At 38.0% G+C, this 16218-nt stretch overlaps 1 protein-coding gene across 1 annotated transcript; it reads left to right on the top strand.

Annotated features, from left to right (window-relative positions):
* Nucleotides 1-815: 815 nt before the first annotated feature.
* Nucleotides 816-11439, top strand: LOC117335662 (transmembrane protein 53-B-like). Its single transcript, XM_033895814.1, has 3 exons — nucleotides 816-1054; nucleotides 8031-8279; nucleotides 9534-11439. Exons 1-3 carry the CDS (start codon nucleotides 1013-1015, stop codon nucleotides 10185-10187), a joined length of 945 nt encoding a protein of 314 aa, XP_033751705.1. The 5' UTR covers nucleotides 816-1012; the 3' UTR covers nucleotides 10188-11439.
* Nucleotides 11440-16218: the final 4779 nt, after the last annotated feature.

The following is a 16218-nucleotide window of genomic DNA, read 5'->3' as shown; positions in this document are numbered from 1 at the left end:
TTTCCGATCGGTCCCAAAATGCAATATGCATAACTAGGCACCAAGGGGAACCTACATATGAAATTTGAGAAAGATCCCTTCAGTACTTTCTCAGAAATAGCGATAACAAACTTCAATTGTCAAAATCCAAGATGGCTGCCTGTCGGCCATGTTGTTTTCTGATCGGTCCCAAAATGCAATATGCATAACTAGGCACCAAGGGGAACCTACATATGAAGTTTGAGAAAGATCTCTTCAGTACTTTCTGAGGATTAGCGATAACAAGAATTGTTTACGGACGGACGGAGGGACGGACGGACGGACGGACGGACGGAGGGACGGACGGACGGACGGACGGACGGACGACGGACCACGGACGCAGGGCGATTTGAATAGCCCACCATCTGATGATGGTGGGCTAAAAATGGATAGAAATAAAATAAACATTGAATTCATAACATTATATTAGTGAGTCTTTTAGTTGGAGGATCACAAGCGAATATTATTTCATTAAACTCCTAATGGGTTCAATTTTTTTAGATATATAACGTGATTTTGACATTTGTTTAGTAAGATTTAACTTCCTAACTTCCATTTGGGATTTTCACACTTTGTCCAGCGTTACCCTCGTTTTAATACCTATATGATGTCCGAGTATCTACCACACTACCAAGTAAATGGAGGTACATGTATACCTTTGTACTACGTAACTGTTTTGTTCCACACACTCTCGATAAATGATATGTTCTAAACTAAAGCTCAAACATTTCCTGTTGTGAAAAGACAGTTTAAATTGAACGAAAACAAATCTCGAGATAATATTTACACTGTCAAGGTCACTGAAAGCCAATCACGCATCTCCCTCATGACACCGTGGCACGTAGGGGTGATGTACAAATGTACATATACACGACACACAATTCACCAGACATCAATAATTCCTCGCATGAGCAATCACTTCACTCGTCCATGAGATTTTTAACATGCGTCTACAAATACATGGCTAGTTCTACTGTGTAGCGAAGATCTCGACATGGCGGCATCTATGGAGCGCGTTCTATGTCGATTGAATAAGGTAAGTTTCGTTGTGTGTATTCAGTTTGGGTGACTGCTCCATTTATTGCAGTATCGTTGTTAACTTTGGTAACTGAAGATATACACACGTGGGTCACAGTATGTGTGCGTGTAACCACTATCGTTTCCGGGTTGACACTGCAGTAAAGCTCAATAGGATGTAACATGGTGCGGACACATGGCTTATCGGATATAGTCATCGTACAGATACTCGCATCGCGATCGTCGCGAAGCCTCCTAAAGCTGATCGGGAATGAGGTTTTTATTACAGGAGGTCAAACGCAGACCTCTATTCTGTATGAATCATAGATTCAGATGAAGTGGCTGTGCATCAGCCTCTTTTGATACTGGCGAACGTATTCAGATATTTTCGAATATCAACATCTTCCTTCCTGTGTACGAAAATGTTGCCAGAGATGACAGTCTCATAGCCCGAGTTTCCTCTGGCCTTGACACCATGACTGGTGTAGGGCCTTAGCCCGGTCCTACTCCAGTCAGGGTATCAGGGCTAGAGGAAATTCGGGCTGACAGTCTCTCTGTTGTCATCGTAGATCTAAGGTATATGTCTCGACCCTTTTCATACTACTGAATTATCTTTTCCAGATACGTATATATCACATATGATTATATACGTCTCTGATCTTTCCGCAGTGGCAGTTGTCGCATGCATTGTGAGCAGGAGCACAGGGGCTTGGCACGATTTTCAAAACGATAATAGATATATATTGACTATCGCTGCCACTGCGGAAAGATCAGAGACGTATATAATCATATGTGATATATACGTCTCTGGGAAAGATAATTCAGTAGCATGAAAAGGGTCGAGACATATACCTTAGATCTACTATGACATGCATCTGCCCTGCTCGAGGCCTTAGGTTAGTTCTAGTCTCCATGGGCACTTGTTTTCTCCAAGTTGAAATTCCTTAGTCTTTTTGCAGTAGCTTTGCCATGGGTTACGTTTGTTGTCACTATTTGTTTTGACACAGTCGTCGAAGTATCGCGAGACTGGCTAATTTTGGCATCATCGGATGTATCGTTGTTCTAATATTTCACGCTGTGTCATTTCAGAAACGGGAAACGCTATTTTCATAACAGTTATAGAACCAAATACAGGTAAAGGGCTGCACTTTTCATATAATAGTGTGCTCTGGCCCTACACCAGACCAGTCAGGGCCAGAGGAAACTCGGGCTTAGTGGTAGTGTGTACGTCCTTATTGACGAGGAATGGTCTAGTATCACCGGTTAGCTAGTTTGTTACTGGTTTGTTGCCTACACGAGATTACCACCAGAGTAATTTGTAGTATATTACAAGCTAATTAGGGGGAGAACTGATAATTTAGTCAGAAGAAAACCGCCACCAACATTTTATCTGACATGCTAAGTATACGTCCAATATCTCTATGACAATACGGTACGTACTATTTAATTCAAATCGTTTATTATGTATGACCAAAATAGATGCAATAGATATTACCAATGTACGATCGATATGAAAGGTTGGTAAAGTTTATTATAACCAGATTTCATATCGGTCGTTTATATATATATAGGGTTTAGAAAAGTCATAAGGATCCTAACAAGATGTTCGCTGTATACGTACTTCTGCTCTACTCTACTAGAAGTAGATAATTGGTCATGTAGTAATAACGACAGTACAGATAAGTTAGCCTTCGCATTTTCGAGGCAACCCGGCACCTTATGAAGAAACAAACACACACACATATATATATATAATACTCCAACAATGTTAGAGGTTTTACACGGCGAGATACTTTTGACAGGCGCCGTGTAACAGTCGGCAAAATCATATCCTATAAAAAAAAGAGCCGACCAGCGGCCTCTTATTTTATAGGAGTAATATATATAACTGCTTGAAATGTCAGATACCAATTTGAATATTAAATGTGTTTGACTTTGAAATGGCTTTGAAAAGTCGTAACCGATAATACTGTCATTTCCCCGTTGTCTCAATGTCATGTAGATACGCAGTTTTGATGCTAGATCGTTTTGTAGTTCAATGGTGAGCAGGATTCAGATTATATGTAACAATAATTTATTTTTGATATTTTCTCATTGCCTTTAACCATTAGTGAACACTACACTTTGGATTTGTACTGTAAGTAATCTAAATGATGTTGAAGATGAATTTGTTTTTGTTTTTATTATGAAATGTCCATGTCATTTCGTTTTACGTAAGAAATTTCTGAAAAAAAATGATATTAAAAAGCAAAGAATGGTTAAAATAAAAATGATGGTAAATTAAAATTCGGTAAAAATGACAACCCCGGAGTTCATTATATATTAGATTTGGGCCAAGTTTTAATCTAGCTCCACAAAACGTCTGAAAATGTGCTTTACACACTGGGGACTGTAGTAATTTCCCAGGTCTTGTGTCTGATACAAGAAGCCCACTCATCTCATTAGATATGCTGGCCGAATCGTTTTCTTTTTGTATTTATCCTGATATTGTCAATATGGTGAAACTTGTGACTAATACGTGTGTGTGAAACTGATGACTCAGTAGACTTAAAGTTGATAAAGAACTTGAATTAAAGTCTTAGTGACATTTCTCTCTCCATTATGATCTGGCACACTGCACGAGCCATTAGTTGAATCGGTGAACCTAGACGTTACCCCGCTTCCGTAAACACGTATCGGCGCGTTATTTGCCTACCGAAAACAGAAAGCCGAAATATACAATACCAAATATTTTATTGGCGTCGAATCAGGCTCATTACAGCAGCTCTACACAATATTGTATTACAGTATTTTGTACATGCTGATATTGGAGTAAATTATTGATCACAAATTGATGTCATGTTACCAAAGTCTTTGTTACACATACTGTTTCACGGTCTGAGTGTCTGTGTTACACATACTGTTTCACGGTCTGAGTGTCTGTGTTACCCATACTGTTTCACGGTCTCAGTGTCTGTGTTACACATACTGTTTCACGGTCTCAGAGTCTGTGTTACCAATACTGTTTCACGGTCTGAGTGTCTGTGTTACACATACTGTTTCACGGTCTCAGTGTCTGTGTTACACATACTGTTTCACGGTCTCAGTGTCTGTGTTACACTTACTGTTTCACGGTCTCAGTGTCTGTGTTACACATACTGTTTCACGGTCTCAGTGTCTGTGTTACACATACTGTTTCACGGTCTCAGTTTCTGTGTTACACTTACTGTTTCACGGTCTCAGAGTCTGTGTTACACATACTGTTTCACGGTCTCAGTGTCTATGTTACACTTACTGTTTCACGGTCTTAGAGTCTGTGTTACACATACTGTTTTACTGTTTTAATGTGTGTGTTACACATACTGTTTCACGGTCTCAGTGTATGTGTTACACTTACTGTTTCACGGTCTCAGTGTCTGTGTTACACTTACTGTTTCACGGTCATAGTGTCTGTTACACATACTGTTTCACGGTCTGAGAGGCTGTATTACACATACTATTTCACGGTCATAATGTCTGTGTTACACATACTATTTCACGGTCTGAGAGGCTGTATTACACATACTGTTTCACGGTCCCAGAGTGTGTGTTACACATACTGTTTCACGGTCTCGGTGTCTGTGTTACACATACTGTTTCACGGTCTTAGAGTCTGTGTTACACATACTGTTTCACGGTCTCGGTGTCTGTGTTACACATACTGTTTCACGGTCTTAGAGTCTGTGTTACACATACTGTTTCACGGTCTTAGAGTCTGTGTTACACATACTGTTTCACGGTCTCGGTGTCTGTGTTACACATACTGTTTCACGGTCTCAGTGTCTGTGTTACACATACTGTTTCACGGTCTTAGAGTCTGTGTTACACTTACTGTTTCACGTTCTCAAAGTATGTGTTACACATACTGTTTCACGGTCTTAGAGTCTGTGTTACACTTACTGTTTCACGGTCTCAGTGTCTGTGTTACACATACTATTTCACGGTCTCAGTGTCTGTGTTACACATTTATAGTTATGCGGTATAAAGTACAATGAAAATATATGCACGATCAACATAAATTCAATGCCAAGACTTAAAGCTATATGTGAACACGGATAAGGTTCCTCAGATTGGGGAACTTTTAGACAGGCCTCATCAATGCGATGTTTCGGGAGATGTGGAAGTGAGGCTTAATAAGTTTCAGCTTGGTTTCCCTTTGCGGAAAGTCATTGTCAGTTTGTCAGTTTCTGTCCACATAATATAAAGTCATCTCGAGCTTCAATTTCCGGCGGAGATGTCGCTTCTATGGGCCTAATCATGTGTTTGATGTTATAGCGATTCATATTATAGTAGTCCCAGATTAACTTTGTAAGGATGAGACAGAGTGGGTGTTGTAAGGTATTGATATTTGTTATTTCGTTGCAGTATAAGTACTGTATTGTATTAAATGATTTTGATGACAAAACTTTTATCATATCGGGTGTATAGCACAGATAAATAATTGACCTACTTTATCAAAACAGATAGGTTTGTTCATATTCCTCCGGTCTCCATGTCGACTGTATAATCATGAACAGTGACGATAATTGACTCCATATTTTATGGGCAGATTTCAGATTCTAGAGAATGTTACTATTAACCGTACATAGAATACAAAGGTGAATTAAAAATCGCTTCAATTTTTACCGATAATATATTTTGTATAGAGAAATGGTGTAAGCAGCATTTATGTACTAATTTCTCGTGAAATTCTCTGACATCGTTTGGTGTCGCTAAGATTATGGAGCAAATACATTAAAATCGGGTGTGACATAACAACTACCTTACATATATGGATAAATGAGATATTTATTTACCCCAGAACACCCATTTAGTCCCATCTAGGTGTTTTATTCGTCCCTGTGAATTAGCACAAATGACGTTGTATACGAGTCCCCGACTCGTGGTTCATATGTTTGTTTATACTATATATGGACTGCGGGTTGATAAATCGTCCTTGTAAGTTAGCACACATCCCAGAGACCTGAACTTTGATCACCACTGATATTCTCTACGTAATACTGTTATCACTGACACAGTATTTAAACATGCGGTTCATTTGTGATCCTTTGTAAGTTACCTATGCTCATGACGGCCTATTGTATTGACCTTTTGTCCGTTATCGTGCTTTTACTTTTTTGATAACTTGAGTAAATATGATTGGATTTTCCTGATACTTGGTTTGCAGCCTTATATCAATAAGATCTCCGACGAGTTCGCCAATCAGGCTGATTTACAGTTAGGACAGAGTTATGGCCTTTGCAGTTTTATTTCCGTTGGACCTAGTCACGATAACTTGAGTAGTCGTTAAGAATGGATTTTTGTGAAACTTGGTATGCAGCCCTATATTTTTAAGATCTCAGATGAGTTCGATAATGAAACTGATTCGATGTAACTTTTGGCCCTTTGCATTTTCATTACCATTGGACCTTTCGACCATAACTTGGGTAAATATCAATTGATTTTGATGAACTTTGGTTTGATGTGTGCTTTATATCAATAAGACCGTGAACAATTTCTCATTGGGACTCATTCACCATAATACTCCCTCAGGGGCGTAGCTGTGCCCTTGATTAAGTGGATTCACGAGCGCCGGACGCGCGAGTCCGAAAGTTTTGAAGTTTTGAAAATAATAAAATGGAGTTCAAACAAAATCGATGGTCATATAGTTACATATAGATTCTTATAATTAGTGGCACCGGCTCATGCTATACAAACGCATTTAACCTCTAATAAAACTGCATATAAGTATCAAAAGTATATCGTTCAACGCCTACTTATAAATGTATGCTTGAATCCAGCAATGTCTGAGAGTTATCTCCCTGTAATTGTTACTGTTTATTTTGTTCTGTAATGTGAAGCGTGTCAATTAACCAGTGGGTATCACTTTCGGCATTGGTATTGGAGTACGGTCGCTGTCAACGTACATTCATTCGCCTAGGAATAGACTCAAGATGGCGTACGATATTGGGTGGGTTAGAGAAGTTGTTCTAGAAGTTTGAGACAGAAAAAAAAATGTTAGTGAGAATCGTCGCATTTGACTTGAAAACAAGCTCTCTGACAAGTGGGAATATCATCCGTAAGCGATGTTTGTATTACCCAGTCCAACGCTGAAAGGTTATTAGGGAATATGGAAGTCCACACTTTACATATGAATCTACTTCTGAATAATACCTGGTAGTTTCTCACCTTGCTGATCTGACAGATCAGTTCCTATTCCAAGACAACGAAAGCCATCGCGGAAACTTCGGACTGTTACTGTCACCCCAAGACGGAACTATTCTGACTATCTATCCTCTTTGATATAATGTTAGGGATGAATGAGAGTCGGAACTCCTTCCAATGTGAACAAGTTTCGACCCGGCCAGTGGGCGCACGTTTGAGAATTAGTTTCACTATTTAGACGTAGCGAGTGTATCGATAACGCACATTCTCAGACGTGCGTCCCCAGGCCGGGTCGGAGACGTTTGGCGTATTCACACAGGAAGGAATTCTGACCCTTATCCGCCCTAGCCGTATATCAAAGAGGATGGATAGTCGGGATAATTCCGACTACTGTCCTCCAAGATGAAGACAATTATAATATAGAATGCAGACCCCCTCAATAGATTGGGTAATGGTGCTTATGGATAGCGAGGTCAACGGCAACACATTCGGACCCAGAACTGGTCATCAGGATGGATTTGGACTGGCGGGGTAGGGGAAGAGGAGGACGCTCTTCGCGACGAGGATGTATCTGTTGACGGCAGTACTGGGGACACTGATAAACACACTGAGAGAAACCTATGTACTGGAGATATTCCTCCTGCCGGTCATTTACCATGCTTACGGACAGTGAATATGTGAAGATGACACGGACTATTTTATGTTTTGATAATTTAATGTCCTACTACCCATCCCATCCCGCACCAGTTACTCCATATGCCCTCCATTCCTTCAGACAACTTCCACACCACCGAATTGATCTTTTCATGTGTTTAATGTTTTGTTGTTTTCAGGAGCCGAGGCGAATGATGCTGGTGCAGAGAGCATGTCGCTATTCTACGGCCAGTCAGGACGGAATGGTCGGGGTCTGGACACAAAAGATCGACCGTAACCTCGAACTGAGAGCTCTCAAACAAGATGGCGTCGTACAACATGCACGTCCCTTAATGCTGTTGTTTGGATGGATGCTAGCCAAGCGGAAACACATTCAGAAGTATGAAGAGTACTATTTAAACAGGGGCTACAACGTGATGACGGTCTCTGTAAGTATATAAATACAGGTAGATACCTATATTATATAGTATTGTTAATTTAATTAAGTCATTGAAATCATAGGAAGCGAAGGGCTTCGCTCATTTCCCAATATTTTTCATTATACAGATTTACTATGTTTTAAACTTCAAGTTCTATCATTAGAAGAATCGTTTCTGGCAAAAATGTAATTCCAAAAAACTGTAATCATAAATTAAACATACAAGGAAAGAAAATAACGAAAAAGCACCACCTCACTCCTTTTATACAGAAACTAGCACCAACCATCATCATAGTAGATTTTGTCAAACCATTTGACATTTTAAGTTGAATAAAAAAAGCTTAAGTACAAACTTACAAATATTACGGAATTGCAGGAAACACACGTGCATGGATAACGGGCTTCCTGTGTTACCGCACCTACACAGTAGTACTTGAGGGCAAACATTTAGACTAGATACACATTACTTCAGGAGTACCTCAAGGAACATGTTTCGGCCTTATTCTTTTTCTTACATCCATCCCAAGACTCAAAGGCTATTTCCACACGCCAATACTAATGACGTTAGACAATACAGAAAACACACTAAATTACGTCAGGAACATGATGCTGCATGACAATGGTAAACTGCCTAATGAAATCAGTATCCCATCCAAAATATAAATCAATACACAATGAATTTCACAGTTATATCTTAGAGTTTATACAATCCAGAAAACCACAGCACTTAAACTTACGACGAGGCAAAAACATAAACAACATAACATCAGAAACAAACAAATCACGCCAAACGCTCAAAATCGACTCGGTTATAACAAGGATACACAACACTAGTCAGACCCAAACTGGAATACTGCACTTTCTTATTGGAACCATACAACAACATCAACAACTACACTCGAGGATAAGGGACACATTCCATAGACTGTCCATGAAACTTTCACACACTACCACACACTAATTGAATTTGTCTTTTTTTTTTTCTTGCTACTTAGCAGAGAGCAAACATTCACCGAAATACCCACTCACGTCACGACTCTACGCACAGGTAATCATAAACAACAACAATGATGGCGACCTTATACTTGAAGAGGAAGAATTCTAATGGCAACATTTAAATCCCCGTGTTCATTTCAGAGAAGTTCTTCCTTGTTGTACAATGACTATGGAGGCAGTGTAAATATTGATGTTGATGCAGGAATCACGCTCTTAGCTTTGTTAACCATGATTTAACGTTCACGCGGAATGTCATTTTTCATTTCAGGGTTCTCCAATGGACATTCTCAAACCAACAAGGGCTCGGGGAATCGCCAGTAAGATCCTAGAGCATATAGATGCCAGAACTCTTGAGGTTGGCAAACAGCCAATCCTTCTTCACGGGTTTTCAGTGGGAGGGTATTTGATTGGCGAGTTTCATGTGAAATTGAATACCGAGGAGACAGTAGCACGTGACTTACTTATAGCGCAGGTGTTTGATAGTCCAGTCGATTTCGACGGCATTCCGGTAGGGTTCTCGAAAGTCCTCACCAACAACCCAGCCCTTCGGTTTTTGATTAGGAACTCACTACATTTGTACATGGCAACTTTTAAGACGAATGTTTCAAAATACCTAAAAGCCTCTGAAGCTTTCAAATTGAACAAATACCATGTGCCTTCATTGTTTCTATACTCCAAAGCAGACCCGGTCGGAAATCCGATAACGATAGAAAGCGTTATAGAGGACTTTCATCAACGGAAAATTCCTGTTAGGAGTCAGTGCTGGCACGATTCGCCTCACGTCAGTCATTTTCACTATTACCCCAAAGAGTATGTGGAAATACTTACTTCGTTCCTGGATACTTATGCACCCAGCCCCGATGGCCAGGATAGCGAAGATGAAGATGAAAGACAGAGAAAGATGGCGATAGGAGGAAGATAAATGTGGTGTTAAGAACGTATATTTACATGCTATTCTTCGCCTTAACTCATGTTATGGATGTTTTCAATAAGCAAATATTTTTAGGAGTATTATATATTTTCAAATGTTCGTCCTGTGGGATATTTTTATTATATTTTCCTGTCGGTAGAGTCGAAATCATTTTGCAGTTATGATGGGAATATAACGGATCAGTACATTTATGTTACAGGCACGTGTTCGAAGTCGCATATACAATTCAACGTTTACTGTAAGTTATATTTCCATTTGATGATACTTGGATCGAACTGCAGCGAAAAACAACTGCATGCTTATATATATATACGTGATATGAAACATGCTGTCTGGACGACTCACTGATGTATTGTTCAGATCCTTCACTATACATAGGCTAATGACCACAAATATCCTGATAAAAATTCTGCTAAATTCCATACTGTTGTAATGTTGAACAGGATATAACGAAACTGCAATTATCGCCACCATGATAAGGCGGAAGGCTTTTCACGCGAATATCACTAAAATAAGATTACCACAAAAACATGTGCGTATACAGCATAAAATTTCATCTTTCGCAAATTCTACATAGATATAAATTTAAAATCTCTAGAGAACATATATATAGCTCTGTTAATTGGTACCCAATTCTAACGCATGATTTGCTGTTGTGGAAGCTGAGGTTGTATGCAATATTTCAAATATTTGACGAAAAAAGACTTTTTTGTGTCTTTGTGTTGTATGATGTATTGTTACTTCCGTTAATTGATGTGTGGAACTGTTCAATTTCTCAGCAACAGACAGGTAAAGATAATTCCAACTTTTGATAATATTATTGTTGCTATTATTTTTGGCAGCTCGTTTCATTCCATAAGGAGTTGGTTGTATTTGCTATAACTTGCCACCATAGATTTGTGATAATAAGGTATATTAAGACGTTGATTCAAAGTGAACCGTGTTTTGAGTCATTGGTGTAACGTAATGACCGTGATTTGTACAGAAAATTGCGTCGTGGGCTGTTTTTTCGCATTGAACGTGTAACCGACCGGAAACACGTGACAGGAAGTTTCCTAATACTTGACCACCACTTAAGTCAGTTCCTACCTTGTTAAAATATGTTCCGCAAAGCGTCGCCAATTGATATCCCCATTATTATCTATTGCTCTGTTTATTTTTTGTATATATTGCTATGATGAAGTGTACTAAAACGTGATAAAGTGTAATTAGAATAAAATATTAAACAGACTCGCTGAAATACTAAGATTGTTTTTTTGTCATTTTCGCATCTTTGAACACGTCATGCAATCACAATCTATCTATAATAAAAAATAACCACATAACAATTATACCGCAGCCGACCAAAACACGCGTATATAACTACGCGCATGTATTTCGGACACGTCCTAGAAACAAAACCAAAACAAAAACAAGCTACGACAGCCAATGCAAATGAATCGCCAACAAACCAGGTCGAATATTTCGTGGATGTGGAAGTGAAGATACATGAGTGTCCAAATAATCGGTTAAAGATTTACCGTCTTACAATTTGTTTTAATTTAAATGAAGAACGTGTAGTCATGTTTAAAGACTAGACCTCAACGAAGACAACTCTGAACATTACTAAGAATAAATGTTCTTTAGTAGTATTAAATAACGAGACTATAAGTGTTGTAGAAATCTATTTACACGAGTTAGTGTAGGTGTGTTTGAGGCCAAATTCCCTCAATGTGGGAATCAGAAATGCCATAACTACTTTGGTACTTTTGTCCTTCCTGTGATATTTCACGCTTTTCCCAGTGGTATATACACGTATAGTGTTTTTCTACCAAAATATGGTGTTATTCCACTTTAGGACCATCGTGTAAACATGCCGATTCTAGGATAAATATATCGATATATCACAAGATGACCTTCCGAACTTTTGATTGTTTGAGATTTAAAGAAAGTCGAAATTCCTTAAGCAGGAAGCAGATGACAACGCGCCTGATAATATACATAAATCTAGTCCGCGATTGTTTACTTTGTGTACTTCAGAAACTGCAGACGTTATGCGTCTAACAACCATGGGTTTGTCATATCATTCATGACTGATCTTTGTTTGCATATGTGCATGTTACATGATAAGTACTAACCACAATATACCGCTCGCGTGAGAGATCTCTTGAGCGTAAGACTAGTAAGCCATAGGGCCCGGGTTCGATCCCTAGCGGAGACAGTGATTTAGATTAATCATGGGCTCTGTTAGATGTATTTAAACCTGTGATGATCACTCAGAGCTTGGGTTTGTCAATCCACCACTATAGTCACTATTTCCAGTATACCGTAGGGCTATCAATAGTTATCTGTTATTAAAAATTTATAAGGTATGTGGTTACCGAGACGAAATCGAAACCATAATCACTTTTCGGATCCATATATTTTTTGTTTTTATTCATTGTGAAATTATGTTTTTATCATAAAACGACGGAACTTTACAAATCATACTACTCATCTGAAATGTGAAATAACCGTTACTACATGAAAATGAATTTCATTATGTACTAATGGTAGAAACCTCAAGCTAAATAAATTAATGTCACGTGTTTATGACCCAGGTAATGAATGCACATGGAAATATAACCAATTGTTGATATCAGGACGAGATAAATACATGTGGCTTATTTCTGAAAGCTACTTTATTCACTGCCGTGTACCAGTTAGGGACTGCTTCAAGATGACGGACCAAGATGATTACAGAAAGCAGTAGCGCACTTTAAGCTGCAAAATCACTTATTTATATGCAATCTGACCAAGACATGTACAAAGTCTAACTCAACAATAGTAAAATATTATATGTCAACATCTATCTGCTGCTGTTTACTTAATTAAAAATGTGAATCCTTCGTTAAGTGTTAAAACCAGCATCGAGACATGAATCGCCGCTAGAGTGTTTTCTCATTTTGAATGATCAGAACTGCATTATGTTTATATTCTGTATCAGATAGACTATTCGATGTCATTTGCTTTAAAGCAATATGATGTTTATGTTCACAGCCCACTTATATTGGCAAAACCAAAGGGAAACGATTTTGTTTACATTGCGAATTGTTCTTCCAAAATTTGTATTAAGTCCAGAAGTGACACTTTTTGGTTTCGGATTCATTCCAAATCCCGGTGAGATAGTTAGCCAATCATGAACGTCAAAAATAGAATCGGAAGAGAGTCGAGAATACCCCAGATACAATACGCATGCTGGTTTATCAGACGTAAATTTGAAAATATGTGGAGTAAGAAACGTAACTCTTTTACAACGTTAACAATTAAGACCGTTAAAATTCGATGTGAGGAGTTGATACATTTATAAAGCTATTGTATGAAAAAAAAATTAAAACCGAAATCAATGTTAATTTGTGGAATAGCACTACGCACCTAGCACGTGGTGTAACTTTGTGCTACCTTACAACTGTTGTGAAGGTACAATATATTTTATGACATTATATTGTTATTTTAAAATGGCCACTCAGTTCTAAACGGAGAATTTTCATTGCAATCATTTTGAAGGACCAATACGTAACCAAAAAGCGTCACCTTTGGAAACAATCTGTAATATTTTCTGGTGAACTTGATACAAATTTTGGAAGCCTGTCACCAATCCGTAATGTTAACAGAATAGTTTTCTTTGTTATTTGTTTTTTTGTTTTTGTAAATATTATATGACTTGAGCATAAAAGTCATTTAGCTTTAAAGCAAATGTCATTGAGGAGTCTTTCTGACAATGAAGAAAAGCTTAAGACTATTTTCATCGTTCAGTAGGAGCAAAACATCACGGCGATTCACGCCTCGATATCAAGATCACCAGTTCGCCCAACTTTGAGAAGGATTCACAGTTGTTGTTTATGAACTAAACAGCAGCAGGTAAATGTTGCTATAATTTGTTGACTATTTCTGACTTAACTTTGTATTTGTTTTGTCTTGAACAGATTGCACATATAAATCAGTGATTTTGTAAGCTTTATGTGCGAACCTACCTTCTGTGAATATCTTTGTCTCCAATCTTGAAAAGACCATTCACTAACTGCCTAGTAAGATTTATCTTCTTCAATGTAGTTATATACATACACTGACTTTGGATTGAACGGTTAGAGTATTACGTAACAATGCCAGTTTTACAAAAGGATAACACAACAGAACTGCTTATGCATACAGAGGTCACCAGGTCGTTTTACAATAATAGGCACTGTTTGTGATACTTACCTAGTGTGTATAAAATAGATTATGTGCAGCATGCACGTGTAAGGTATTTATCCTATTTACTAACCCGTGTCTATATATAGTATATGTTATGTACGTGTATAGTGTCATGTCGCAGTCTTGTCGCAGTGTCCAGTTTTGGTATAACGTTTAAATTTGTGACTTAATGTGCAGTACAATCGGATATTGGTACTAGTTGAAGCGGAGACATAGAACATGAAGACTGGAGGTAAGTTCATTCAATATTTAACGTTATTGTGTACAGTCAATACTCTGAACATGTGTTTATGAGGAATTGAACTACTGACAAGCAGTCGAAATTAACTCGAATTTAGCTGGAACCGATACAAATACTAACTTCAGAACACTGAAACGAAACGCAACATTTTACTGCTTTTATTTAAAACAATAGCCATGGTTAATCAACTATGATGTTTTGAAATTGGATATTAACAGAAAGATCGTAACAGGCCTATTTGTTACTTAAAATGGATAACTTATTTTTGTATCGATAGAATGCAGAAACATCCTTCACCCAACAGAATCTAGAACTAGACAAGTACACCCCTACACTTACAAACACATATCTGCTTCCAAGGACACATACACATTCTCCTTCTTTCCTCACACAATTACACAATGGAACCTCCTCCCGGTAGCAGCAGTACAGTGTACCACACTAGAGGGCTTCAAGGCACACATAACAAACTCAGTCCTTGAACCCCTCATAAACAAACACTAGGTCAACACGTTCTTTTTTTTTATCCTACTAAACATACTACTAAAAAAATTATCTTTTTAATCAGCGCCCCTGTGCACCCAACTCCACGAAATCGTCATTATTGACGGAAGGGAGTTAACATAAGAAGAAAAAGAAATGCAATGAAATGGAAACGAGTTTGCTTACTCTGCGGATTGGTCTTCCAAAAATTGAAGTTCAGCGGAAAAGTTTTGGGATTGGTTTAAAAAATGTCACTTTTTGGTTTTGGATTGATCCCGATATATGTATATATCTGAGTGTAGAGTGGTGATCTGGTAAGGTAGTTAACCAATCATGAACGTCAAAATTAGAACCGGAAGGGATTCCCAATCGGGAGTACCCGAGAAACAGTACGCTTTCTGGTTTATATGACGTAAATTTGAAAATGCGTGCAAGTCAACGATCCAAACTTAAATCTTTTATGACGCTTTACAACATTTTAGAGTCAATGTGGAGAGTAAATGCCTTTTTAAAGCTATATCAAAACAAAAGGAAATTTGACACCGAAATGATTAGAGGATATTGAATGGTTTCCCGTTTATTATAATATATATTTAACGAGTATGACGGAATATTGATATTTTCACGAGTGCGAATTTTCTGTCATACGAGCGAAATATGTTATATTAAACGGGAAACCTTTCAATGTCATTTTATTGCATTTTATATACCTAAATCACCAAATTAATAGACAATAATAATAAATAAATTCATGACGTCATCCCTTTGTGACGTTTCTCCACGTCAACTTGACGGCATCAATTTGAAAGGACTAATCAGTGCAATTTTAGCGTTTTCTGCTGTTATCGGAGAATCTATGCATGAAAAACTAACGTCAAGTTAGAATTTTGTCAAAAACTAGTCTGAATATTTCAGAAATACAGCAAAATAACCAATTTATCTATCTTCGCTTCGATTGGAAATATCGGCAAGTTTCAATGTTGTGAATACAAAGGTTCGCTCTGATTGGTCAAAAACGAAAAACTTATATTTTCCCTGTAAAATCTTATATTTTCACTGGCAAAGTGTAATAAATGTTCATATTTG

Source organism: Pecten maximus, chromosome 10 (genome assembly GCF_902652985.1).
Source record: "Pecten maximus chromosome 10, xPecMax1.1, whole genome shotgun sequence".
NCBI lineage: Eukaryota > Metazoa > Mollusca > Bivalvia > Pectinida > Pectinidae > Pecten > Pecten maximus.
Note: the sequence above shows the minus strand (reverse complement) of the source record. Positions and strands in the feature narration are given on the sequence as shown.